Source organism: Strongylocentrotus purpuratus, unplaced genomic scaffold, assembly GCF_000002235.5.
Source record: "Strongylocentrotus purpuratus isolate Spur 01 unplaced genomic scaffold, Spur_5.0 spur5_contig_823, whole genome shotgun sequence".
In the NCBI taxonomy this organism is placed as follows: Eukaryota; Metazoa; Echinodermata; class Echinoidea; order Camarodonta; family Strongylocentrotidae; genus Strongylocentrotus; species Strongylocentrotus purpuratus.
In genome coordinates this window covers 921729-943975 of record NW_022145528.1, presented here as the reverse complement: position 1 = coordinate 943975, position 22247 = coordinate 921729, and the positions used below count along the sequence as shown (strand labels likewise).

General features: G+C 37.5%; 1 protein-coding gene across 4 annotated transcripts in view; it reads right to left on the bottom strand.

The window, feature by feature from the left end:
• The window catches only part of LOC591623 (laminin subunit alpha), a 102398-nt gene that overhangs the window by 2455 nt on the left and 77696 nt on the right, over nucleotides 1–22247 (bottom strand). For 3 of the 4 annotated variants that reach the window (XM_030982139.1, XM_030982152.1, XM_030982160.1), the window contains 19 exons: nucleotides 20298–20453; nucleotides 19786–19916; nucleotides 18478–18622; nucleotides 17734–17855; nucleotides 16826–17006; nucleotides 16094–16269; nucleotides 15310–15417; nucleotides 14329–14449; nucleotides 13635–13790; nucleotides 12404–12558; nucleotides 9437–9451; nucleotides 7153–7338; nucleotides 6294–6587; nucleotides 5413–5608; nucleotides 4685–4846; nucleotides 3989–4145; nucleotides 3469–3599; nucleotides 2538–2640; nucleotides 1269–1391 (listed from right to left, as the gene is read on the bottom strand). In XM_030982139.1, coding sequence (XP_030837999.1) covers nucleotides 1269–1391; nucleotides 2538–2640; nucleotides 3469–3599; nucleotides 3989–4145; nucleotides 4685–4846; nucleotides 5413–5608; nucleotides 6294–6587; nucleotides 7153–7338; nucleotides 9437–9451; nucleotides 12404–12558; nucleotides 13635–13790; nucleotides 14329–14449; nucleotides 15310–15417; nucleotides 16094–16269; nucleotides 16826–17006; nucleotides 17734–17855; nucleotides 18478–18622; nucleotides 19786–19916; nucleotides 20298–20453 — 2818 coding nt within the window. The remainder of the gene's footprint in view (nucleotides 1–1268; nucleotides 1392–2537; nucleotides 2641–3468; nucleotides 3600–3988; nucleotides 4146–4684; nucleotides 4847–5412; nucleotides 5609–6293; nucleotides 6588–7152; nucleotides 7339–9436; nucleotides 9452–12403; nucleotides 12559–13634; nucleotides 13791–14328; nucleotides 14450–15309; nucleotides 15418–16093; nucleotides 16270–16825; nucleotides 17007–17733; nucleotides 17856–18477; nucleotides 18623–19785; nucleotides 19917–20297; nucleotides 20454–22247) is intronic. The other variant, XM_030982145.1, reaches the window with a different exon arrangement.

Here is a 22247-nt window from a genome sequence, read left to right as displayed (position 1 = left end):
AGGCCATATTTTGTTCTAATAAGAAGTCATGTATCTGCAAAGTATATTTATTGACAATTACTATGGAAAAAGTTTTAAAAATTGCCAATTTTTATGAAACACACTGATACTGAATCTCTCAATTTGTGCCAATTAATTTCAAGGATTGTAAATCTTATTCCTTTTCAAAATTCCTGGCTTCACACACAATACAATAATGGAAAAAAAGTAGACATAGCGTGGGCAATTTTTTTTTTTACTTCTCTTTCTAGACTGGATCCAATTTTAATCGATAGATATTGAGCTAATTCGGTTATTGTAAATGGGTTAAAAATGCAAGAAGTTGGTTTACAACCCCCATCAGGGATTTGCACGCCCTCAAGAACTGGGGGGGGGGGGGGGGGGGGGTGTTTCACAAAACTTGTCATTAGTGACAAATGACAGTTGTTGTTATAAGCTACGGAAATCCTTGCTTCTGATTGGCTATCAGCAGATTTGTCACTGATTTTAGTCATTTGTCATTGAAAAAAGGCTTTGTGAAACGGGTCCAAGATCAAAAGACTCTGTGGCTTTCTCTCTATGAGTGAAAATTGAAGTCCTCATTTTGTACACAACAAATGGGGTGAATAAAACACTGCCAGTTGCAAATACTAACAATGATTATTTTTGCCACCAAGCTTTTATGAAAGTTTTCAATTATGATTTGTTTACAACATTTTGGCCCTTTTACAAGCTTTGGGATTTTCACAGTGGAAGTCCCAGCAACGCCCTTTAAAGCCTATCTGCACTAGAGTGGCCAGGAGGGATTAGACCTCCCTGCATGGTCATTGACAGGTGGTTATCTCATCAAATCAGCTCTCAATTAACATAAGAAAAAGGGGGACCATGGGGGACCAATGGTCACCGCTTATGCTTAGTTTGCTATATAGAGAGCTCAAGTAGCTATAAGTAGTGCAGTCCCGCTTAACTCGTATCCTGCCATAAGGCCGCTTACACGCTACTGTTATAGTGCTTTGTACACGTGTGCACGCTATCGATTGGCTGCTTAATTCACGCGAGCGAGCCACAGCTTAGCTGCTTTATGCATGCATGCTCGCATTCATAATAGCAGTTTTTGTTTATGCTCATTGTACTGTGCTGAGTGCTTCGCACGCGCTATTGATCGCACCATCAGATTATCTCAAAATAAACTTGGCACAGGGGGATTTGTGGCTTGGCACAACGGGGATTAGCCCTGTGGCACTGGGCTGTATTCATTATGGCAGGATAAGTGTTAAAGTGATATTTACCTGGGATTCCACCAAAGTAGAGAGGATCGTTGGTGTTGGCGGCCGTGGCTCCACTTGGTCCCGTCACCTGGTCACCTTCGTCTCCGTCGACGGTGATTCGGATGACAGAGCCCTCTTTGTTCACTGTGGATAAGGAGAGAGGGAAAGAGAGATGGGATAGTACAATTAGTTTCATTAAAGGCATCATTTAACAATGTTAGATCTGAGATGCACGGCTCTATGTGTTATCAGTGTCTGTGATATGGTGTAATATTGAAGCCCTAAAATTTGCGCTTCAAAATGATCATGAAGTGCCTCAAAAAAATAAAAACCTTTGAGTGACCGGTTTTACCATACTCATTTTCCCCAATAGACTGTGGTGTTATAAAAACGTTAGGGGAAAAAAAAAATGAAATTTCGATTTCCAATCATAATTATCTTGATAATCAGATAGGCGATTGGCTTGTAAAAGTCATGGGATTCCTGACTGACCTAAAGTTTTATAATTATAATTGGAGCATGAGGATTTTGTTTCAGAATCTGAGGCAAAGTTACCCAGTCACTTAAGGTTCACTTTCCGTGAATAACTTTGATGGTAATTGTTTTTTGTTTCCACCCGACTGTCAAATATCTTTCTAAACTGATGCATTTCTATCTCCAATTATGTTCATATTGATAACATTACATGCCCTTTTTAAATCTCATCAGTTCCCTAAATTATTATTCCTTATCTCATCTTCAACTTGTACTTTTCTACTGTACATTTTTAAATGAATACATCAATAAGCTATACAGCAGAGAATTAACAAAATGTTCCCCCTTCACAATAAAAGCATTCTGTCTGTAGCTTTTGGAGTATATTTGTGAGAAAATTATGTTCAGGACTACGTATACATGTATTATTCTTTGTAATGTATTTTTTATTTTTATTCTACATATGGCATACTATTAAATGGTATTTTTAACGACCAGTCCGGTTAATTATTCTTTTGAATGCATGTTTCTTGTTATTTTCATTTTCAGAGAGAGAGAGAAAGAGAGGGAGAGAAAGAAAGAAAGACGGGGTAGTACAAGAGAATGAAATATACCACCATGTACATGTCGAGGGGTCAGTGACACAAAGACGTAACTCCATTTTGGCCATTTTGAGAAAAAGTGGTTTATGTCTCACTGAGCAATTGGGCCTCAGGAGTTAAGTCTATGTTTCACGGGTCATTGAATTCAATGGGGTGTTGGGTGGAGTTAAGTCTGTGTTTCCTGGATGATTTTGATGTACATCTTGATATTTACCTAGAAGATCATGCCAGTTGCCGTCGCACAGGAATGCGCTGCCCTCTGGAGGCATGTATGTAGCCTCAAACTTGCCGGCACCATTCTCTACTCTAAAGAAGAGCTGTAGAAGAAAATTCAAATTAAAAAAAAATAAATAAAAAAAAAATCAATTTCAGGACTGGAGTTTTTTCCCTATTTCCAACTTAAAAAAGTTCTTGAGACAGCCCATGTTATACCCATCTTTGGCGTCTTACCCATGGCATTTCTTTCAAATATTTTAGAGAAAGGAACATACCTGGGCCTTGTAACATAAAAATGTAATAACAATTAATCCCCAAAAAATCTATTGTATCTTGAATCTTGCAGCAAGAAATTGTATCTTACCATGCACTGTATCCATCTGTAGCATGACATTGATTGTTACGGTAGTTACTATTTATTATAATTATTATTGATATACAATTGATTCTGGGGGGATGAAATTAACTGTGATTCTTTAAGGGACTAAACCCAGGCTACGTCTTGGTAGTCTATCATTATTTTTTCTTAATAAACAGCCCTGACCTGAAGCATAAACAAACCGGAAGACAGGAACAATGTTAAAGATTGAAAGAAATGCCAAGTTGTACAGGAAAGCAATTCAGTGTTGCAAATTGAAAGATTTAAAAACTCATCTTCCTTTAAAGCCCGTCTGCACTGGTTTGGCCAGGGGGATTAGACCTCCCTGCAAGGTCACTGACAGGTGGTTATCTCATCAAATCAGCTCTCAATTATTAAACATATGAAAAAGAGGATCATGGGGGACCAACAGGCACCGATTAGGCATTATTTGCTATATAGAGGGCGCAAGTAGCACGATTGAGTACTAATCGCAAATAAGTTGCGCCTAAGATCAACTCTTTGTAAGATGGGACCCAGAATGAGTGTCATGTGACCGATTCACTCTTACCTGGCCGTCGATTAGCTCAAAGGAAGCGAAGTCCATCCCGGGTTTAGCCACGGAGAAGATGACCCCTGATTTGACCCGAGGTTTGATCGACATGCGGACCTCCAGCCTCTGGTTGACCATGAACGTTTCGTCTGAAAGGGGTTGAAATAAAAGGTTGGTGAGTTAAAGATAAATGCTGAGTTCTGGTCATGCGATTTATTGTGAAAGAAACGTTGTGGAATCAATCAGAAAAGGTTGATCATCTAGTATAGGAGTATTGTTTTGGGGGTATTATTGGCATTTCATGCTTTTAGAGAATATTTTTCTCTTCAAACATGTTTTAACCTTAATTTTAGGGCAATTGGCAACAACAAAATAAAAGTATAATTAAAATAAAAAGAATTTTATGAAGAAATAATGCCTCCGGGTACTTTGTAGCAGGGGCATAAAAACGTACTACCGTAATTTTGAGGAAAAGACGGAATAATTCCAGGAAAAACGTAATGGTTGGCAGCTCTGTACGACATATCGGATAACTTACCAGGGATGACGTATCCCTTGCCAGGACCGAAGTAAACACCAGGTTCGATGATCTGAGAGCAAGCCTGGATCTCGTACTCGTTAGCACGTACCCCGAACTCAACTCCGTTGTTCGTCAGATCTTTCATACATCCCAGCAGCCCGATCTGGCTAGCTTCCTGAAATAGACAATTGAAACAGTTTCAAGCATAATTCAACACCTCACTGAAGTTTTGAATCTAATTAACCACCATTTTTATATTTGTTTGTAATTGCCATTATACCCTTATTTACGTTACTTTGAATTTAATGTAGGATCATCAATCAATCAATTTTTGTAAATTTTTGATGATCCTTTTATTTTTAAGTTTCTTTTTTTTGTGTTTTTTCATGTCATCATCTTTACTATCTTTAAAAAATATCTTTCATTGTATTCTTTGAATTTGGATGTTGTCATGAAAGATAAAATATCAATTTTTGTGTAAAGGCTGTAAAAGTCCATATACATGTATGTATGTAATAAAGTACTTAAAGTCCAAAACAGATAAACAGTTAAGAAGAGCATATGGCAGCTTGTATCTTTTTGACAATTTTGACAACAAAAACTTTTGTGAGCATGCATCCAGTATTTTGTCTCCTTGTTTTTCACAATTTGGTCTGCAGTGACCTTAATCTGCTCATACTGAGACTGGAACTATGAACTGGCTTATTGACTTACATTAACGTCATTGTTGGCGACGGTAAGATCCTTGCTCAGTCCGCCCCAGAAGAAGTTGGTTGTAGTCTTGAGAAGACGAGCTCCGGGGGTGCTCATGCCGCTATTGACCAGCTCCCCGTCGATGTACAGCTCACCACTCGTCTTGTCTCGGAATGTTCTGATCTGTAGCACAAATATTTTTAAACAAAAGTATACCACGGTGAATGATAAAGTAGAGTAATGGGGGGTGTTTCACAAAGATCTAAAGTTGGACTTAAAAATTGTGGAGAGCAATTTGTAGCCTTAAAATAAAATATATTCAAAAGTGAAAATTCAAGTTTTTTGAACATGAAATCTCCTTGATAATAGAAAGTATGAATGATTTGATTCCACATTTTATGCATTTTAAAATAACTTTTACAAAATATTTTCAAAGATGTTAACGGCTTTCCAAATTAGGATCTTTGTGAAACACCTACCTGGTCATATATGATTTCATTGTGAAAGAACCCATCTGGAAACGATTGGAAAATCTTACATCTGATAAAACTGACCCAGAATTCATAAATGTTCAGAGAGGGAATCGACTGTTCATCGTATCCCACTAGGCATCGTTGACTGTGCAGCCATGGGTCTCCAGTCTTAAAATACCCTGATCCAAAATTTAAAAATGATCATCCGAGTCGAAAATCATTACTCTACGGACAGATAAAACTGATCAAGAATTCTAAAGGGCAGCGATTTCTTACCGTATGCCATTGGGCATCGTTGATTGTGCGGCCATCTAGGGGCTCCAGTCTTAGATTCCCTGATCCAAGATTAAAGACCATGACGGGACGACCCTCATACAAGAACAGCGCCAAGAGATCAATCTGAGAACCGTCTGCTGCATAGTAGATGATTCCATTGCGGGCACCGGTTCGCACGGCAACTGAAAGGTCATACCTGAAAGGTATAAGTTGAATGGAAATTATAGTTCATCTAATAAAATGTTGCAAAATACATCATTTTCAATGGAAACAAAACATTTGTCAAGGATGATGGGTCCAATACAAAACATTTGAAGAACACTAGCGCAATAACCACAAGCACTGTCAACTGATGTGTACCAACATAATTACATTAGATTCATAAATAATATTGTATTATCATTGGGTAATATGACAAGGTTTAGATATTCTGTCATTTCCTTGAATGAAGTTAAAAGAGCAATATCAGAAATGTCCATCTACATCAAAAATTGACAAGTATTTCAGCATCAGTCACTTATGATAAAGCTATTTTTTTCTTCTTCAATTCGTATTCATATCATTACCAACAGAAATTATGAAAAAAATATATGTACATACTGTATTCATTTTTTTATCTTGATAAGTATACAAATGCTCTGTAAACATAAATAAATTATTAAAATAAATCATTACAAGAAATTCTTAATTTTTGAGGAAATCAACCCTTTTAAAATCTTGATTGGTGGATTAAAGATTCATCCACATCCTAGACTGCTCTTCATGCTGACATCCATTATTAATTCACAAACCATGGAAGTTTATTGCTGCATATGTGAACGAACCTAGTTATTGCCATAAGTGAGTACATGTACATGGAGGGGGTTGTTAACATGACTCACCCATTACTGTATTCAGATGACTTAAGCGGAGGGAACTCCACGCGGCTGTCGGACAGGACACCAAACTGAACAGCGCCCTCGTTAGTCGGGTCTTCAGGAGCGTCTTCTGGGTTGGACGACAGGACGCAAGGTCCGTCGTTGCGCATGGATGGAGTCGTCGACGGGCCCGCGGCCGAAGTGGGGGCTGGGGAAGTGAGTGTGACCTCCCCTTCCGTGGCGTTGCTTGACAGCGACAGGTCACAGAATCCGTAGAAAGCGTTGAAGTCACGCATACGGTTGGCAAAGGTGATTTTCCTGTTATTATAAGGTACAGATATATCCAAGATGCATGAATATTGGCTATAAACCACCTACTTACATATATACTACTCCCAAGAACATCAGTAGATTGTGATATGAAAATCATAAACATGAGTGAAATCTCCTTCACCTCATTTTCAAACAGAGAGAAATGACTGATTCTTAATTTGGGTCAAATAAATGAAACAAAAACAAGATTAGTAATGAAATATATACATATTTATATACAGGGCTCCACACCAACTCTTTTGGAAGGGGATCTTGATTGAACTTTTTACAATCTGTATGCAAGAGCCCTATATGTAAAATCCTCTGAGAAAAAGCATCTACAAATGTGTTATATCACAGAATCTGCAAGCAAAGTGTATTCCATCTACAATAATTCTAGCATAGATATAAAATTGTTGTAAAACATGGATTCTGTGGAGAAATGTCCATATGACAATTGTTTTCTCTGCTTAGTATTTGCTTTGCCCAAATTTCAATAAGAATGTATTTAAAGTTGTCTAAATGTATGTGTAATCCAGCAAATGTTGTTGTAAACATGGACATAACTTACCTATGTTTGCTGGATATATCTGCCAGGCATCCAATGAATGGCTCACTGGCTGCTGCTGGGACTGTGATAGGTCCCAAGTCGTATCCCTCAGGAACACCACCAACAAACAGCATGCCACCTGTCTTCATGTTGCGGCTGGCAAAGGCTTCCACGACTGCTTCGTTATCATCGACCGACAGGGAGAGTCTAAAAATATGAATATTCAAGAATTGGAGTAAGAATACAGGCTTACCCAGCTGATGGGAGAGGATGGGGTACTACTTTTTAAAGTGCAGCCTAATGAATCGATCAAAAGGATATGGACAAAAAATTCAAATAAGAACAGATAACATCAGATTGAAAGGTACAAATTGCTGGAAAAGCAACATTTAAAAAAAAATGTGGCTAAAAAGGGGGAAACACTGAGCAAGATCTTTGCAGAGAGCTTGTTGCATATCTTTAGAAATGGATAAAGTGAGAAGCGGGCGACTTCTCTACTTTTGTGAAAAATTGACATGTCCTGATTTATGTTTCTTTACAATGTAACATATTAAAGCTCAGATCTAAGAGTATTCTACAAAGGCCCTTATTCAATCAGTCCTCCTTTTATTCTTGAGCTACAAAAAATACAAAAAACATCAAATTTACAAAGGGTATCTATAATTTAGTTGTATCTATACTATAGCCTGGCTTTACAAATTGGTAAATTACTATGTCCCTCTCGATAACCCCACTGAACTTTATGAACTTACAATGTCATTACTCGTTCTTATTTGATTTTAATATAACATTAGAAGAAATCAAGTAAACAAAATCATTTTGTACAAGATTCATTGAAGGAATTCATATGGGTATGGGTTGATTCAAAAGTAGAATGAATTTATTTCAATGAGGACAGAAATTCAAACTAATTTTGCCTTACACTACACCTGGCTTTCAAGTTACACATTAACAACCAGGTCAATTTCATCAAACTATAGTAAGCTGACATTTAAAGTGAATACAGGTAACAAATTACTTTCTTCTGAACTTCTCTATAATATTTCAATATCTTTCAATAATCTTTCAATATCTTTTTAATTCAGACCTACCAGGTACTATATTATGTTACTCAGTACGGGACCCTATTCACATACAAGCTATGCTTTTTATTTAGGCTCCCCAAATTTTACATTGTATTACCTTACCTGTCATATCTATATATTTCGAAAGTTCGTACATATTTTCCATCCATTATAATTATTTCAAAATGTGGAACAAATAAACTTCAAATTTCAATATATTGCTGGTAACTAAAACATGCTTGAATAATTTACTTATGCTAACAATGAATACACAAAGTACTGTATATAGTTTGCTGATGAATAATATATTTCACACAAGTGCTGTAAACAGTCATGCAGGCACACACAATGGATAAAATGCTCTTAAAACAAGTATACTTCATCCTAAGACAGTGCATTGCAAACAGTATTTACTTTAATATAAACTGTATGATACATGTGCATGCATGGAGTATACAGTACACATTAACATTCAGTAAATATATTCACATATAACTCTTACCGATATATAACTTTCGTGGAATAATTCAATAATATATGAGATTTATAAGGCTGTGAATCTACTTGAAATCAATTGCTCACAGCAATGCAGTCATTACACAGATGATGGATGCCTCAAATGGAAAACCTAATTGGGCGACTTGGCCTTCAAAAACCCTTAGCCAAATATAAATTGCACTTTCCCAAAGTCTTTACAAAGGAAAAACAACAATTCTTGATAGCGAGAATTGAAATAGATGCATGATACATGTACATACATGTAAAGCTCAAAACACTGCTTGCTTTAATGAGCAATTGTGTTGTTTATTTGCTCCCCTATCAACATAATTCAGCTGTCCTGGGCAAGTGAGTTTTGTTCAACGTCACATAGCAAAATAAAAGATTACAGGATTAAAAGAGTTACATGTACAAAGCAAAGTATTCTAAGATTAATAGATTAATAATAAGATTTATTATAAGTGCAAATCAAGAGGAAAAAAGGGTAAAAAGGTCTGACAAAAACAGAGGTTGCAAATTGGGAAAGAAAAATTAAGACAAAATCATAAACAGAAGACAAAAAAGCTGCTGTTAGAAAGTGAATAATTGGGTATTATGTGAATTTAAAAAATAATCACACATACAAAGGTGCATGTGAAGTTATTGGCATGCAGGGTTAAAGAAAGCTATAAATTAAACAAGCTAAAACTAAAACTAAAACGAGTAATATAAAAAATTCTAAGAAATAATATTTGACTACTTACTCATCAAAACCAGGGCTAATAGGTTAAAATAAAGGATTGAAATTGCAGCGAGGAAAAAAGATTGGGAGATATATATATATATATAATCATTGAACGTTAAGCGGGGAGAGGTTTTGCAGGTCAATGGTAGCATAAATTATGAAGCAACTTTCTTTGAGATTTTGTCTGATTTTGTTTGAAATGAAGACGATTCAAATTTTAGCATTAGTGATTGGGTCAAAGGTTACAACTAGTATTATGGTTTGGCAGACTTTCCATAGGACTGAGATTTCTATGAAGTATCAAAAACATTTTCAATCATCCTTCTTTTAAAAGCAGTATTTAGGGCATTGTGTAACAATGTTTCCAGTTTTACAAATCTAAGATGCATGGCCCTACGTGTTATCAGTGTCTGTGATATAGTGTAATATGGAGGCCCTAAAAAATTGCGCTTCAAAATGATCATGAAGTGCCTCAAAAAAGTGAATATCTTTGAGTGACCAATTTTACCATACTCATTTTCCCTTATAGACTGTAGTGTTATAAAAACCGTTGGAAAAACATTTTTTGAAATTTCGAATTCCAATCGTAAATATCTTGATAATCAGACAGGCGATTAGCTCGTAAAAGTCATGGGATTCCTGACTGACCTAAATGTTTATAATTATGATTGCAGCATGCGCTAAATCCAGGATTTTGTTTAGAATCTGAGACAAAGATACCCAATCCCTTTAAGTGTATTTGTATCTTCTACTGAAAAAGTAAATGTACATAATAATATTAAACTGTTTTGTAATTGTGAAGGAAACACTAAGTTTTGTTGTTCAAACAGTTCCACCATGAAATCATCTGCACGAGTTTCTCCTAAATTTTAAATTGAGGGAATGAGGGATGAGATAGTATTTAATTAAGCTTAATCAGAGGGAGAAGCCTTTAAAAGGAAAGATGAAGGAAGGGAGAAGGGGAGCGAAGGGGAGGATGAAAGCTTTAAAGAGGGATAGAGAACACGAGTCTCTTCCATTATAAAAGCAAAATTAAATAAAGGTCCTTATTAAAAAAAACACTGCAGCTAATTTCTAACTGCTGTTAAAAAAAGAAACAAACTCAACATATAGTTCTTTTCATAAGATCATGAAAATAGTTAAAAACGGGTCTGTGAAAAAACAAAAATCTCAAATAATGACTTTTAACTTTTGTAAGTGTCTTTTTCTTCTTCAAATATAAATAAGAACAAAAAAAATGTGCGGAAGGTGTTGATGGGATGAAAATTTGCCACAATTATGCACAAATTCACAGGTTTAATACACATATTCACAAGAAAAGCCCAGTAAAATCAAATGTAAACACAGCGATTAACATAATCGCCCTGCAATATCAATTTTCAACAATCGAAAGTTTCAACGCCTGAAATAAAACTTCACAAAAATAAGCCCCTTTTTAAAAAGATATTGTCCGAAATATCACCATCATCAGTCACTTTCTGAATTGAAGATTGGAAGCAAGGGAGGCCATTACTACACAATTTAGGAACAAGCGTAATAGATTAGGCATTTTTTAGGTCTTTATATGATCAAGATAAATAGACACTAACTACTAAAAGCACAATGAATATAATTGCCGTGGATATACACATAGTTTCATTAATTTGAATTCTGAATTCTACTGCATTAAATAGCGATGTTCTCATTTTTTAAGTGAGCTCCTCAAACGTACTATTCTGCGGAGGAACAATGTCATGCTCAATCATATATATGTATTGACAAATGCAGATACACGTAGATGTAAGTGATGCCACAGAGATTTACGACAAATTCCTTTAAATAGTAGAACACATCTCATAAACTAAATATGATTTTCATCTATTGCTTAAAGCTCCACTAATTTCAAACCGCTACTGGCCACATGTTTAGTGAACATAAATTTGCATTTGTAAAAATGCACTATTTCTTCAAATTGCTATAAAATGTATTGCATTTAGTCTTCTGCATAAGATGTTATTTTAGCTGACAACTACGCTACTAAATGAATGGTATAGACCGTAATGGCAAGCATTACTATTCTAGTACTGCAATAAAGTTGTTTGAACTACAGTAGCAACTCATCATCTATCTGATTAAGAGCCAGAAGGGCATTAACTCTGTGTTAAAAGATATGAGTTATAGTAACTCCCTTTTGGCTCCGAGCTGATGAGACATGTACAGTCAAACTTGTATATAAAGACCACTTAAGGGAGAGGCAAAATAAGTACAAATTGAGGGGTCAGTGACACAAAGACGTAACTCCATTTGGAGAAAAAGTGGTTTATGGGGTTTACATGTATGGCCTTAAGGAGTTAAGTCTATGTTTCACTAGCCATTGACGTCAATGTGTTGGGTGGATTTAAGTCTTTGTGTTTCTTGGAAAGCCCACATTTTTCTGACATGTTGATATCAAATACTCATTTTGGCTAAATATGGAGTTACGTCTTTGTGTCACCAAACCTTAAAAATCTGCTGACATCCTACAGAAACCCTGGTTCATTTTGATACATGAATTTCAATGGGAAAATTTTCGAAAAACTTGTTTCACAGTTTAACTGTAGGTTATTTTCATAAAATTTTCACAAAATACACTACTGTAAAAGTAGAAATATAAAAGGTACATTAACTTTCACAGATTTTGCGCTAAGATCGACATGCGCAGGTTTTAGAACTCGAGGAAAATATCAGCATGACATCTTATGCGTGTTTTGAACAGGCTGAATTGCGTACAACACAAATTTAAGAACCAGCGAATATGTTTTGAGGTCGCTCAGCTCAAATAAATTAATCACGCATAAATAACAGCGTTAACACTAATCAATGGAAATAAAGTGCAAGTGGTCTTTCTATACATGTGGTCGCTAAATGAGGTTTGACTGTACGAGTCTTATTTCGTATACAATTCAAAGTCAGCAGCCTAAAAGCGGTCAAACTAGAAAGCATGTGATATACGTTGGGTGGTACTCACCTTGCATTAGCTCTTCTTGCGGGGCGACGCACGTTAATGGTGTGCCACATTCCATCATTGTAGGTATCCTCGGGGGTGAGAAGCTCTGCGGTCTCGACCCTATGAGCAACTACAAGGACGGCTCCGTCTTTCATCATGATTGCAAGAGATGAATCCTGAGAGTTAAGAAAAAACATTTTGATAAGATCATTTTCCTTGTATGCTATGAATAGAAAGTGTATGTCTATGGCACATGCGTGTGGGGAGGGGGAGGGGGGGGGGCTCCCCTAGATAATTGGGGTAAAGAAAAGGAACAGGGAGAAAATGAGAAATAAAGGAGGCGAAAAACAAGCTAGGAATTTTTCATTTTTCATCCAACAACTCCCCCCTTCCCCCCCCCCCCCCCCCCCCCACACTCATGGAGTGAAGGATTCCTTAAATCTCGTTCCAGGAACCCCCCCCCCCCTCCCCCCAAATCTGGGATCTGCCCTTGGTCATGTCAGGGATTATAAGCAATGTTAAAGATAAAGTTGAGTTCTGGTCATGTGATTCCATTGTGAAAGAAACGGTGTGGAATCTATCAGAAAAGGTTGATCATCTAGTATATAAGTATTCGTGTGTATTGCAAGGTTCTGGAATCATCAAAATGATAAGAAATTTGGCGAAAAAACCCTGGATTTTTATGATGTTTCATGTCATATTGAGAATATGAAGGCATTTAAAGAGCCATGCTTTTCAGGGAACATGTTTAATCTGATGTTCTTCCACCCTTGCATGATAACAATGATAATGCTCACAAATAATTTTTTACCTCTTCCCAGAACTCAACCTTCTCTTTAACAATTATGTACATGTATAGCTCTATTGCCAGAGATTAGTGTGCACAAATTTCAAAACAACTTGGGGTCTCTTGCATACTCACCGAGAAATTCAAAAGGATTAAAAGAAAACAAATTCCTAACTGTGTTGTCTGCTGTGGTGCCCATAAACGGAGGCTGCTGAAGATGACACCAATATACATACAGTCAAACCTGCTTTAGTGACCACCTGTCTACAAAGACTACCCATCTACAAAGACCACATTTTTTTTGTTTCCCTTAAAAATGGTTTCTCATTGAAACATGTACTACAGGAACCTGTACATCAAGACCACCTGCCTTTAAATATCACTTATCTTGTATCCTTTGGGTGGTCTTTATAGACAGGTTTCACTGTAATTAAAAAAAAATGATTTGACCTTCTCCTGGCTTACCTGGGTGTCATCGGCGGTGTAGAGCATCAGGCCATTGGGCTGCTCGGTGCGGAAGCGCAGGATGAAGTCCCCATCGTCCATTAGGTCCAAATCATCGAGCATGGCCAGCTCGGTGTAACCCCCGCTGGGGCCGGGGTAGGTGGCCACACGGATGTCCTGCAAAGTCAAAGACACAAATTACAATAAAAACAACAACACACAGGGATACCAGGGGGGTGTTTCATAACGCTGTTTGTAAAGTTACGCATGACTTTACGAACGACTTGAATATGAAGTGCCAGATAGGATGCCCAAAGTTTTTCCTGATGTTTTAACAAAGTGTGACTATTTTTCAAATAACCTCAATTAAATTATGGCAACAAATATACCTTACATCTGCACAGTTCAACTTTAGTTGATGCAGTTAAAAATGATTGAGTATCCCATTTGGCTTTTCATATTTAAGTCATTCGTACAACCTTTTTGGTAAACTTTTGGTAAACAGAGCCAGCTTTATGATACACCCCCAGTTGTCTTTACAGCACTGACCTATAAAGATACTCAACATGTTGGAGCCCGGTACATTCTGTACATTACAAGCCTTGAAAAGGCCTGAAAATTGAGTTATTTTGTGTTTTTACCAGAACTCTCTTCCACATTACCTGGTCAAAATTGCTCAATGCTAACATCAATTCCTGCTGGACTTTGGACTTACCTGGCGGATGCATGCTGGGAAGAATCCAGCCGTCTGGACATCTGCAGCGGTCAGATCAACGTTCTGAGAGCTGATGACAAGGTTGGCCATGCAGCCACGGAAACTCTCTCGGGTGACACGTCTGAAAGAGAATAGTAGGGAGGAGATGGGTTTAATTACTATATTCCTACTTGAAGAATGACGATGCATACTTGTATCATTGGGTCAGGTCATCTTTAACAGCACAAACTAACTTTATTAACCTCATCATCATCGTTTTCATTCTCGACATCAATTTGTCATCGTCAGAACCAGCATCATCTTTCTCCTCCTCCTCCTTTTCATAATCATCTTCCTGCTCCTTCTCCTCCTCATTGTCATCATCCTAATGATAATCATGATGATCATCATTATTCTTTCTCATCATCACTTTTATCTTCATCATCATAGTCAATGTCCTCCTCCTCCTAATCATCCTATTCATCATCATCATCATCATCATCATCATCATCATCATCATCATTCTCATCATCATCATCATCATCATCATCATCATCATCATCAACATCACCATCATCATCATCATCATCATACACACCACCAACATCATCATCATCATCATCATTATCATCATCACTACCATCATCATCATCATCACTACCATCATCATCATCATCTACATCACCATCATCATCATCATCATCATCACTACCATCATCATCATCATCATCATAAACACCATAATCTTCATCATAGTCAACATCATCATCACCACCATCAACATCATCATCATCATCATCATCATCATCATCATCACTACCATCATCATCATCATCAACACCATAATCTTCATCATCATCATCATCATCTTCATCATTCATTCTCATCATTCTTTCTAATCATCAACTTCATCATCATTGTTACTGTCCTCCTCCTCTTCCTAATCATCATCATCATCATTTTTCCTCATCAATCAGATTCCAAAGGACTCCTTCTACTTACGTGAACTGGTCATCTGGAACGCCCACTAATCCACCAATGTAGATTAGATTGTTTGTCTCAAGCTCAGTCTCTGCCCCAGGTGAGGAGAATTGGGCAAAGTCCTCCGAACTATGACAAACACATAACATAGGAAATTTGTTAATCACTGTCTGCTTGTTATGATTTGTTGTTTAAAGGTATAGACCAGTTCTGGTCGTGCCATTGAATTGTGAAAGAAATGTTCAGAAAAGATCAGAAAAGGTTGATCTTCTAGCATATAAGTATTGGTGTGTACTGCAAGGTTCTGGAATCATCAAAATGTTAAGAAATTTGGCCCAGTCTTGGTAAAGTTACAGGCACTGTACACAGAAAGATGTATATGGGACTACGCGATATCTATCCAGTCCGGATAGATATAATAATTTCCAAAATATATAAATTACTAGGCATTTTCCCGGCAAAAATTTGTATCATCACATATTAGTCTCAACATATTCTTTCACACGATTGGTAAAAAGAGCTTCAATGAGTAACATTAGATGCTGCTTATAAGTATCGGTGTGTAGATATACAGAAGGTATACGGTTGCACCATGTGAGAGAGGGGGGAGGGATTGGGGAGTCTTGAAAAGGACTGTCGGTAATATTTCTTTCTTGATTGTGTGTATGTAAAGATTACCAACATTCCTTTTTCTCTCTCACATGGTGCACCCATAAGCCTACTGTATATGAGTAACATTATATTCGCAGTTTGGTAGATATTTTACATTGAATTTTCTAAAAACAAAGTTCAAATTAATACTCACATGGGTCCCTGAGTAATGGTGAAGAGTTGGGTTGCCTTGCCAACACGGAAGATGGTAATGGTGGTCCACTTGTTGTTGTTGTAAATATTCTTAGATATCTTGGAGACGGGTCCGGAACCAAGGTCATACTCGTAGTAGATGCGTCCTCCGCGCATCTCGATGAAGAAAGTATTGCCCTATGGTGTTTGTAAAGCAAAACGAAATGGGGAAAGTTGTTTATAGCAAAGATAAGAAAAGATAAGAAAATAAACATGTATTCAGTATTTGATCCAGGTCATACTCGTAGTAGATGCGACCTCCGTGCATCTCAATGAAGAAAGTATTTTCCCTATGGTGTCTGTAAAGCAACACAAGATGGGGAAAGTATTGTAAATCATTGAACGAAGAAAAGAAACAAAAGGATGTGGGAGTGGATGAGTACCTAAGAATCAACTTTCTTCTTCTTCTTCTTCTTCAAGATAATCTGCCTCCTTTTCCCCGGGAGAAAACGCAAATAATCTATAAATCCAGTTCAACCGAGCAGATTGAAGAGCGCCATCTAGGAGCAATAGTATACTTAATAAGATAAAAAGTTATCTTCCTAAAAAGACCCTCTTAATACTATTTAACTGGCTCATCTCGTCATACATTTCATTTTCTAATATTATATGAACAGAGAGAAAGAGATGGAGGAACAGCGACAGAAGAGGAAGACGGACGGCATAAAATGATTTTAAAAAACTGAGAACATACCTCATTTCCTGCAAAGAGGAGGAGACCGTTGGGAGAGAGAGTCTTGAGTTGAAGTTGGATGCGGTTACCGACCGACATCTCTTTGGTGCCGCGTTGAACAATGGCATAACCCGACCCGTCGAACATGACGGCAGAGTTAGGATCGTCGGGATCGGTCGTCACCGCCAGGTCCGTCACATTCCTGAAGAAAGAAAGGAAGGAACAAATGTATTTGGTTATCTTCCAATGTCACTTTTTGGCTTCACTGTATCCTAATAAAAAATTGATCAAATATTGCTGAAATATAATAATACGGAACAGCACTGCACACAGAAATAGGAAAGTGAGACCAAGTATATGTAGCCTGAAAGTCTGGTTCAAACTCTTAAAGTAGTCACCCGAAGAAAATTCACGACAACTGATAATTATGGACAAATTACATATGAATGGAAAGATTTTCTCTTGAAAAACACGAATAAAACGCTGAAAAATCAATTGATATCATGGAAAGCCATAAAATGCTATGTGGCTACATGTAGCTGTGTCTCGCGTGTGAGGTCACAAATCTTGACACTCTACGGAAGATCGCTGAAGGCAAAACATATTTTGAAGAGGGAAGCATATTTGATCAGGAAGGCTTCCCCTTCGCAATGATATGTATTTTGCATCAATTCAAAACACTTTAGATTCTTCGGGTGACTACCTTAAGCTAAGCTCTCAACATGTTTTGAATATCAGGGCATTTGAAAAGAAGTCATTGTCAGGGGACATTTCTATAATGATAACCTTTAACATTGACATAAAATGCATCAGAGAGCTCACAAATTTTTATTATAAATTATAGAATATAAATAAAAAGCTCATAAATTGTTTAAGTTCATTGCTTTGAATTTATAAATCAGTTAAACAATGTTTGATGACTGACAAACCTCATGATTCCCTCGTTAACAGAGCTAGCATTGACAAAGTTCCAGACTCCGATGGGCGTCTCGCCAAACTGGAATTCGTCCACCCCGCCGATGAAGTCGCGGTTGCTGATCACTCCTGGTAACTGTTTGGTTGAGAAGAAAAAACAGTGATTAATCATTGAAGGCACATAACCCTAGGTTCTCAAAGGCTAATTGTGTTGTCAATCACCAAGAGAGTGCTCACTGGTACAACCGATGGGTCTTGAGCAATGCACGCACCCCCCACCCCCCCCCCCCCAATGACATCAAAACAATGTACTACTCTGTATGGAAAGTGTATCATTATAAACTACCGACACTTTAATACTCTCTCGGACCCCAAGGCAAGTGTGCTGTCGAGTTCTTATTGAGGCCTATACTGTTGTACATGCACACAACATCAACAAAAAGCCATAATCATCGATACCGGTTGGGGTTATTCACAATTAAGAATATCATCTCCATAAAATTGCCACATGATTCATCAAACATAAAAAATATTAAAAAAGGTGGGAGACAAAATGTGATCCACAAGAACACCATGCATAACATCGTTGTCATCATCACCATCATCAACATCATTGCTGTCATCGTCAACAACACCATCATCAAACATCCCTCTATCACCTCTATTACCATCATCATCTTCATCACCACCACCACCATCATCATCACCACCACCACCACCACCCCCATCCCCGGCCCCCATCATCATCATTCACTTACATCAGCACTTTGTGGAGCACCTCCAATGTACATGATGGACTCTGGTTGGAGATCTAGGAGGTTAAAGACTCCGGTGGTTGACGACTCTCCGTCCTGGTCGCCGGTGCTCTCTGTGGTAACCGTGACCTTGGCATAGCGACCATACCTGAAGATTCATAATTCAAGACACTTGTTTCATCTCCATGTATCACTTTGAAATCATCTTGAAGCCCCACTGCACTACTTATAGCTACTTGCACCCTCTATATAGCAAACAATGCCTAATTGGTGCCTGTTGGTCCCTCATGATCCTCTTTTTATTATGTTAATTGAGAGCTAAATTGATGAGATATCCACCTGTCAGTGACCATGCAGGGAGGTCTAATCTCTCCTGGCCAAACTAGTGCGGTGGGGCTTTAAAACGGTCATCATCATGAACAATTGGTGAAAATAACTGAGATAACTGTACAACCTTAGAGCACATGTAGAGCCCATTTTTTGTCCTTTTTTTAAATCTGGAAGACACTGTCAGGAACACGTTACCATATGGGAGAGGGGTAGAACAAGTGACGCATGCCTCCCCCCCCCCTTCCTTAAGACCTAATGTCGCATTCCACAAGTACAATAAAATGTGCCCACCCCCCTCCCATTCTGTTTTTATTTCCCCCTTCAGAATTTTACCCCAAAAAGGTGCCTGAAAATAAGTTTGTTTTTGCTTACGTGCTTACTTGTCGGAGATTGAATATGAGATAACCTTTTTTCCCTCTCTCATCAGAAATTTAATAGAATTGTGCCCCCTTCCCCGTTACAGAATCTGGATACGCCCTGTGCATGTCATATACCTCTCTACAAATACACTTTGCACAAAATAAAATTATTACAAGGAATTCTTAATTTCTGAGGAAATGGGGGGATCCCCCGGCCCCCCCACTCAGTGTTATTTAGGGTACGCATATGCTTGTACCCTCTTTTTGAAAGCACCCCCTATCTGAGGACTGCCAACATTTCCGAACCCCCCTTTCGCGGGCTTTTCCTGCCTTGGAGACCCCCCTAAATACGGAAAAATGCTCAATGTACCCCCCTAAATTCAGAATAATTTCTCAGGAGTCCAAAAAGATGAGAGAAAAAAAGAAAAACACCCCCTTTTTAAAGAAATCTCCGGGTGAAAAGTCAAATACACCCCTTTTTTTTACAATTCTCGGGCCGGACTTTGTCGCACGAAAAGTACCCCTTTACCGGACATTTTGGCAACACGCATGCGATCATTCCGACCTCTTAGTTGGGGGGCCGGGGGCTGATCCACTAAAAAGCATATGTAAATTAACATACCTCTCTACTAGGACGTATCGCCACAGTCCGTCAGTGACGTCCTGAGCTACTGTTGCCATGGCGTCATCATCACCGAGGTTGTATCGGAAGACAAGGTTCCTGTTCTCCAGGGTGAGGGCAAGATAATCATCCTGTTCGGGCGTCAAAATAGGGAAGATGTTTTAACAATAATAATTATATTATAATTACGAAAGCTCAGTGACACAAAGACGTAAGTCAATATTTTGTAAAAATGTTCAGAAAAATGTGGGCTTTCCAGGAAACACAAAGACTTAACACCATTCAAGTCAATGGCTAGTGAAACATAGACTTAACTCCGTAAGGCCCAAGTGCTCAGTCTTTGCGTCACTGACCCCTCGATTAGATCAATTCATTGCACAGCTACTATGTAGATATAACACCTTTCCATGATATCTATATGATTTTTCAGCAAATTGTTCGTGTTTTTCAAGGAAAAATCATTCCTTCCATATGTAATTTGTCAATAAAAAAAAAATAAGATGAGTTCATACCCCTGCTGCAGGGCCACCGACGTAGTAGAGGAGTCCATCGTTGGCTTGGGTTGTGAAGTAGAAAGAGAAAGATGAGATGGGGGTAGATTCAGACACCTCTGCGGGGGCCTTGAGCTCCACATAGCTGTCTGGACCAAACTTGGCTGCGACCTTGATCTGTGGGGGTAAAGTAACGATGCATGAACAGGTTTAATAGCAGTTGTGTTTGCGAGAGGTGAGATGATTGTGTGCTTGAGCAGGCATTGTTCAAAAGCAGGCAATGTGAGATTGGATTGTGAGATAATCTTTGTGCATCGTTTGTGAGTGCTCCGTTCATTTTAAGTTAGACAATGGTGAAAACTGCAAACAAAATGATGATAGATGCATGTGAACATCAAAGCTGAACAAACATATGTCAACCTTTAACGGCTAATATTTCAAAATCCCTACCGGTATTTTCAAGATCTTGAAAGAATATTCATTTACACATACACTGTACATACCACTAAGTGCATGGCAGAGAAAAAGAAGTAAATAACCTGTATATATATATATATATATATATACAAGAGATATTCATAAATGTACCGCCAATCTGTGTTTTTATGAACACAAATAGATCTGCATTCTGTTGAAAACCAGTGACCCCAACTAATATCCCAAAATGGCAGTTTACTTGTTATCTATCCTATCTATCCTATGATCTGGAAGGGACTGCACATTGACAAAGTTGTTCTGAAGAACAATAATTAATTGATTGTCTATAAGTAGTTTGGGTGTTTTGTTTGACTTCAGTGTACAGTAATTGCTACAACACATGAACATAAATACTTTGTAGATAATTTCTTCGTCCATCGAGTATCAAACTAAAGTCGAAACAGCTGATAAACATTTCATGAATAACTGCCATGCCACAAGTGACACAATCTCAAAAAATATGGAAAACACAAAAGAAATATACATTGAAAAAAAGCATGAATGAAAAGAAAAGGTACAAAAAAAAAAAAATCATAATCTGAAAACAAATCTACCATCAACAGAAGCAAGGCATTTCCTCCACTAGTATGAAAAAAACTAATGTATAATAATATAGAATTTACAAGCTCTCCCTCTAGTTGTCATTTCTAATAGTTCTCTCTTTCTAAATATATGTTACATGTACTGTTAGCAAAAACAAATAGTTTTCAGTCTTTACAGTCTTCTGCGTTTTTAATTCCAACAATCTAACCAAAAATGTAATCATTCGGTCCCCTTATAACTATTTTTTTTGCACTGGCGAAAATACTGAATTTTCGCCATCTATATAAAATATATAATTATTTGCTTCAAATCAACTTTCAAACTTGTCATACGGTACATGAAAGTCCAATAGTTCCTTATAATCTTACTGCATAAGTTGAACTACATGTAATTTCTAGAATTACAACTGGTGGATTTTCCTAACTCGCCTCACTGACTATTCATTTTGCCTATTTCCCTTCTAAATTACTATACTACTGACAGGGCACTGCTTCAAATACAAAACAAAATCCTTTCACCCTCTAAAACATCAACTCATGCTTGACTTTTCCACAAGTACACTCTACTGATAGTTGCTACGGATACAGAAGTAAACATTTAACCCTCGCGTTGTTATCATGACAGAAAAAAATATGAGCAGGCAGAATGCGTTATGATACAAAATGGAATGAAGAAAATCTAACTCACACTAAAGAAAAGGCACTTTTATCTTTTTTTTTTGCTTGCAGAGCTATTTTTTAAATGAAAATTGGGACCATGTCCATATTACCACTTTTATTTCATTTGTCATGAATTTGGAGAGGCCATTAAAAGTGTGGGGAGAAAAAAGGCATATATTTTTCTTTTTAGTCTCTCTCCGAAAGTTGTACTAAATGCTTTTCTAGCTGAAAGCCCTACATTTCGCGTCAGCTGTTTGATCAGCAAAGTAAATATTTCTAAAATAACAAACTG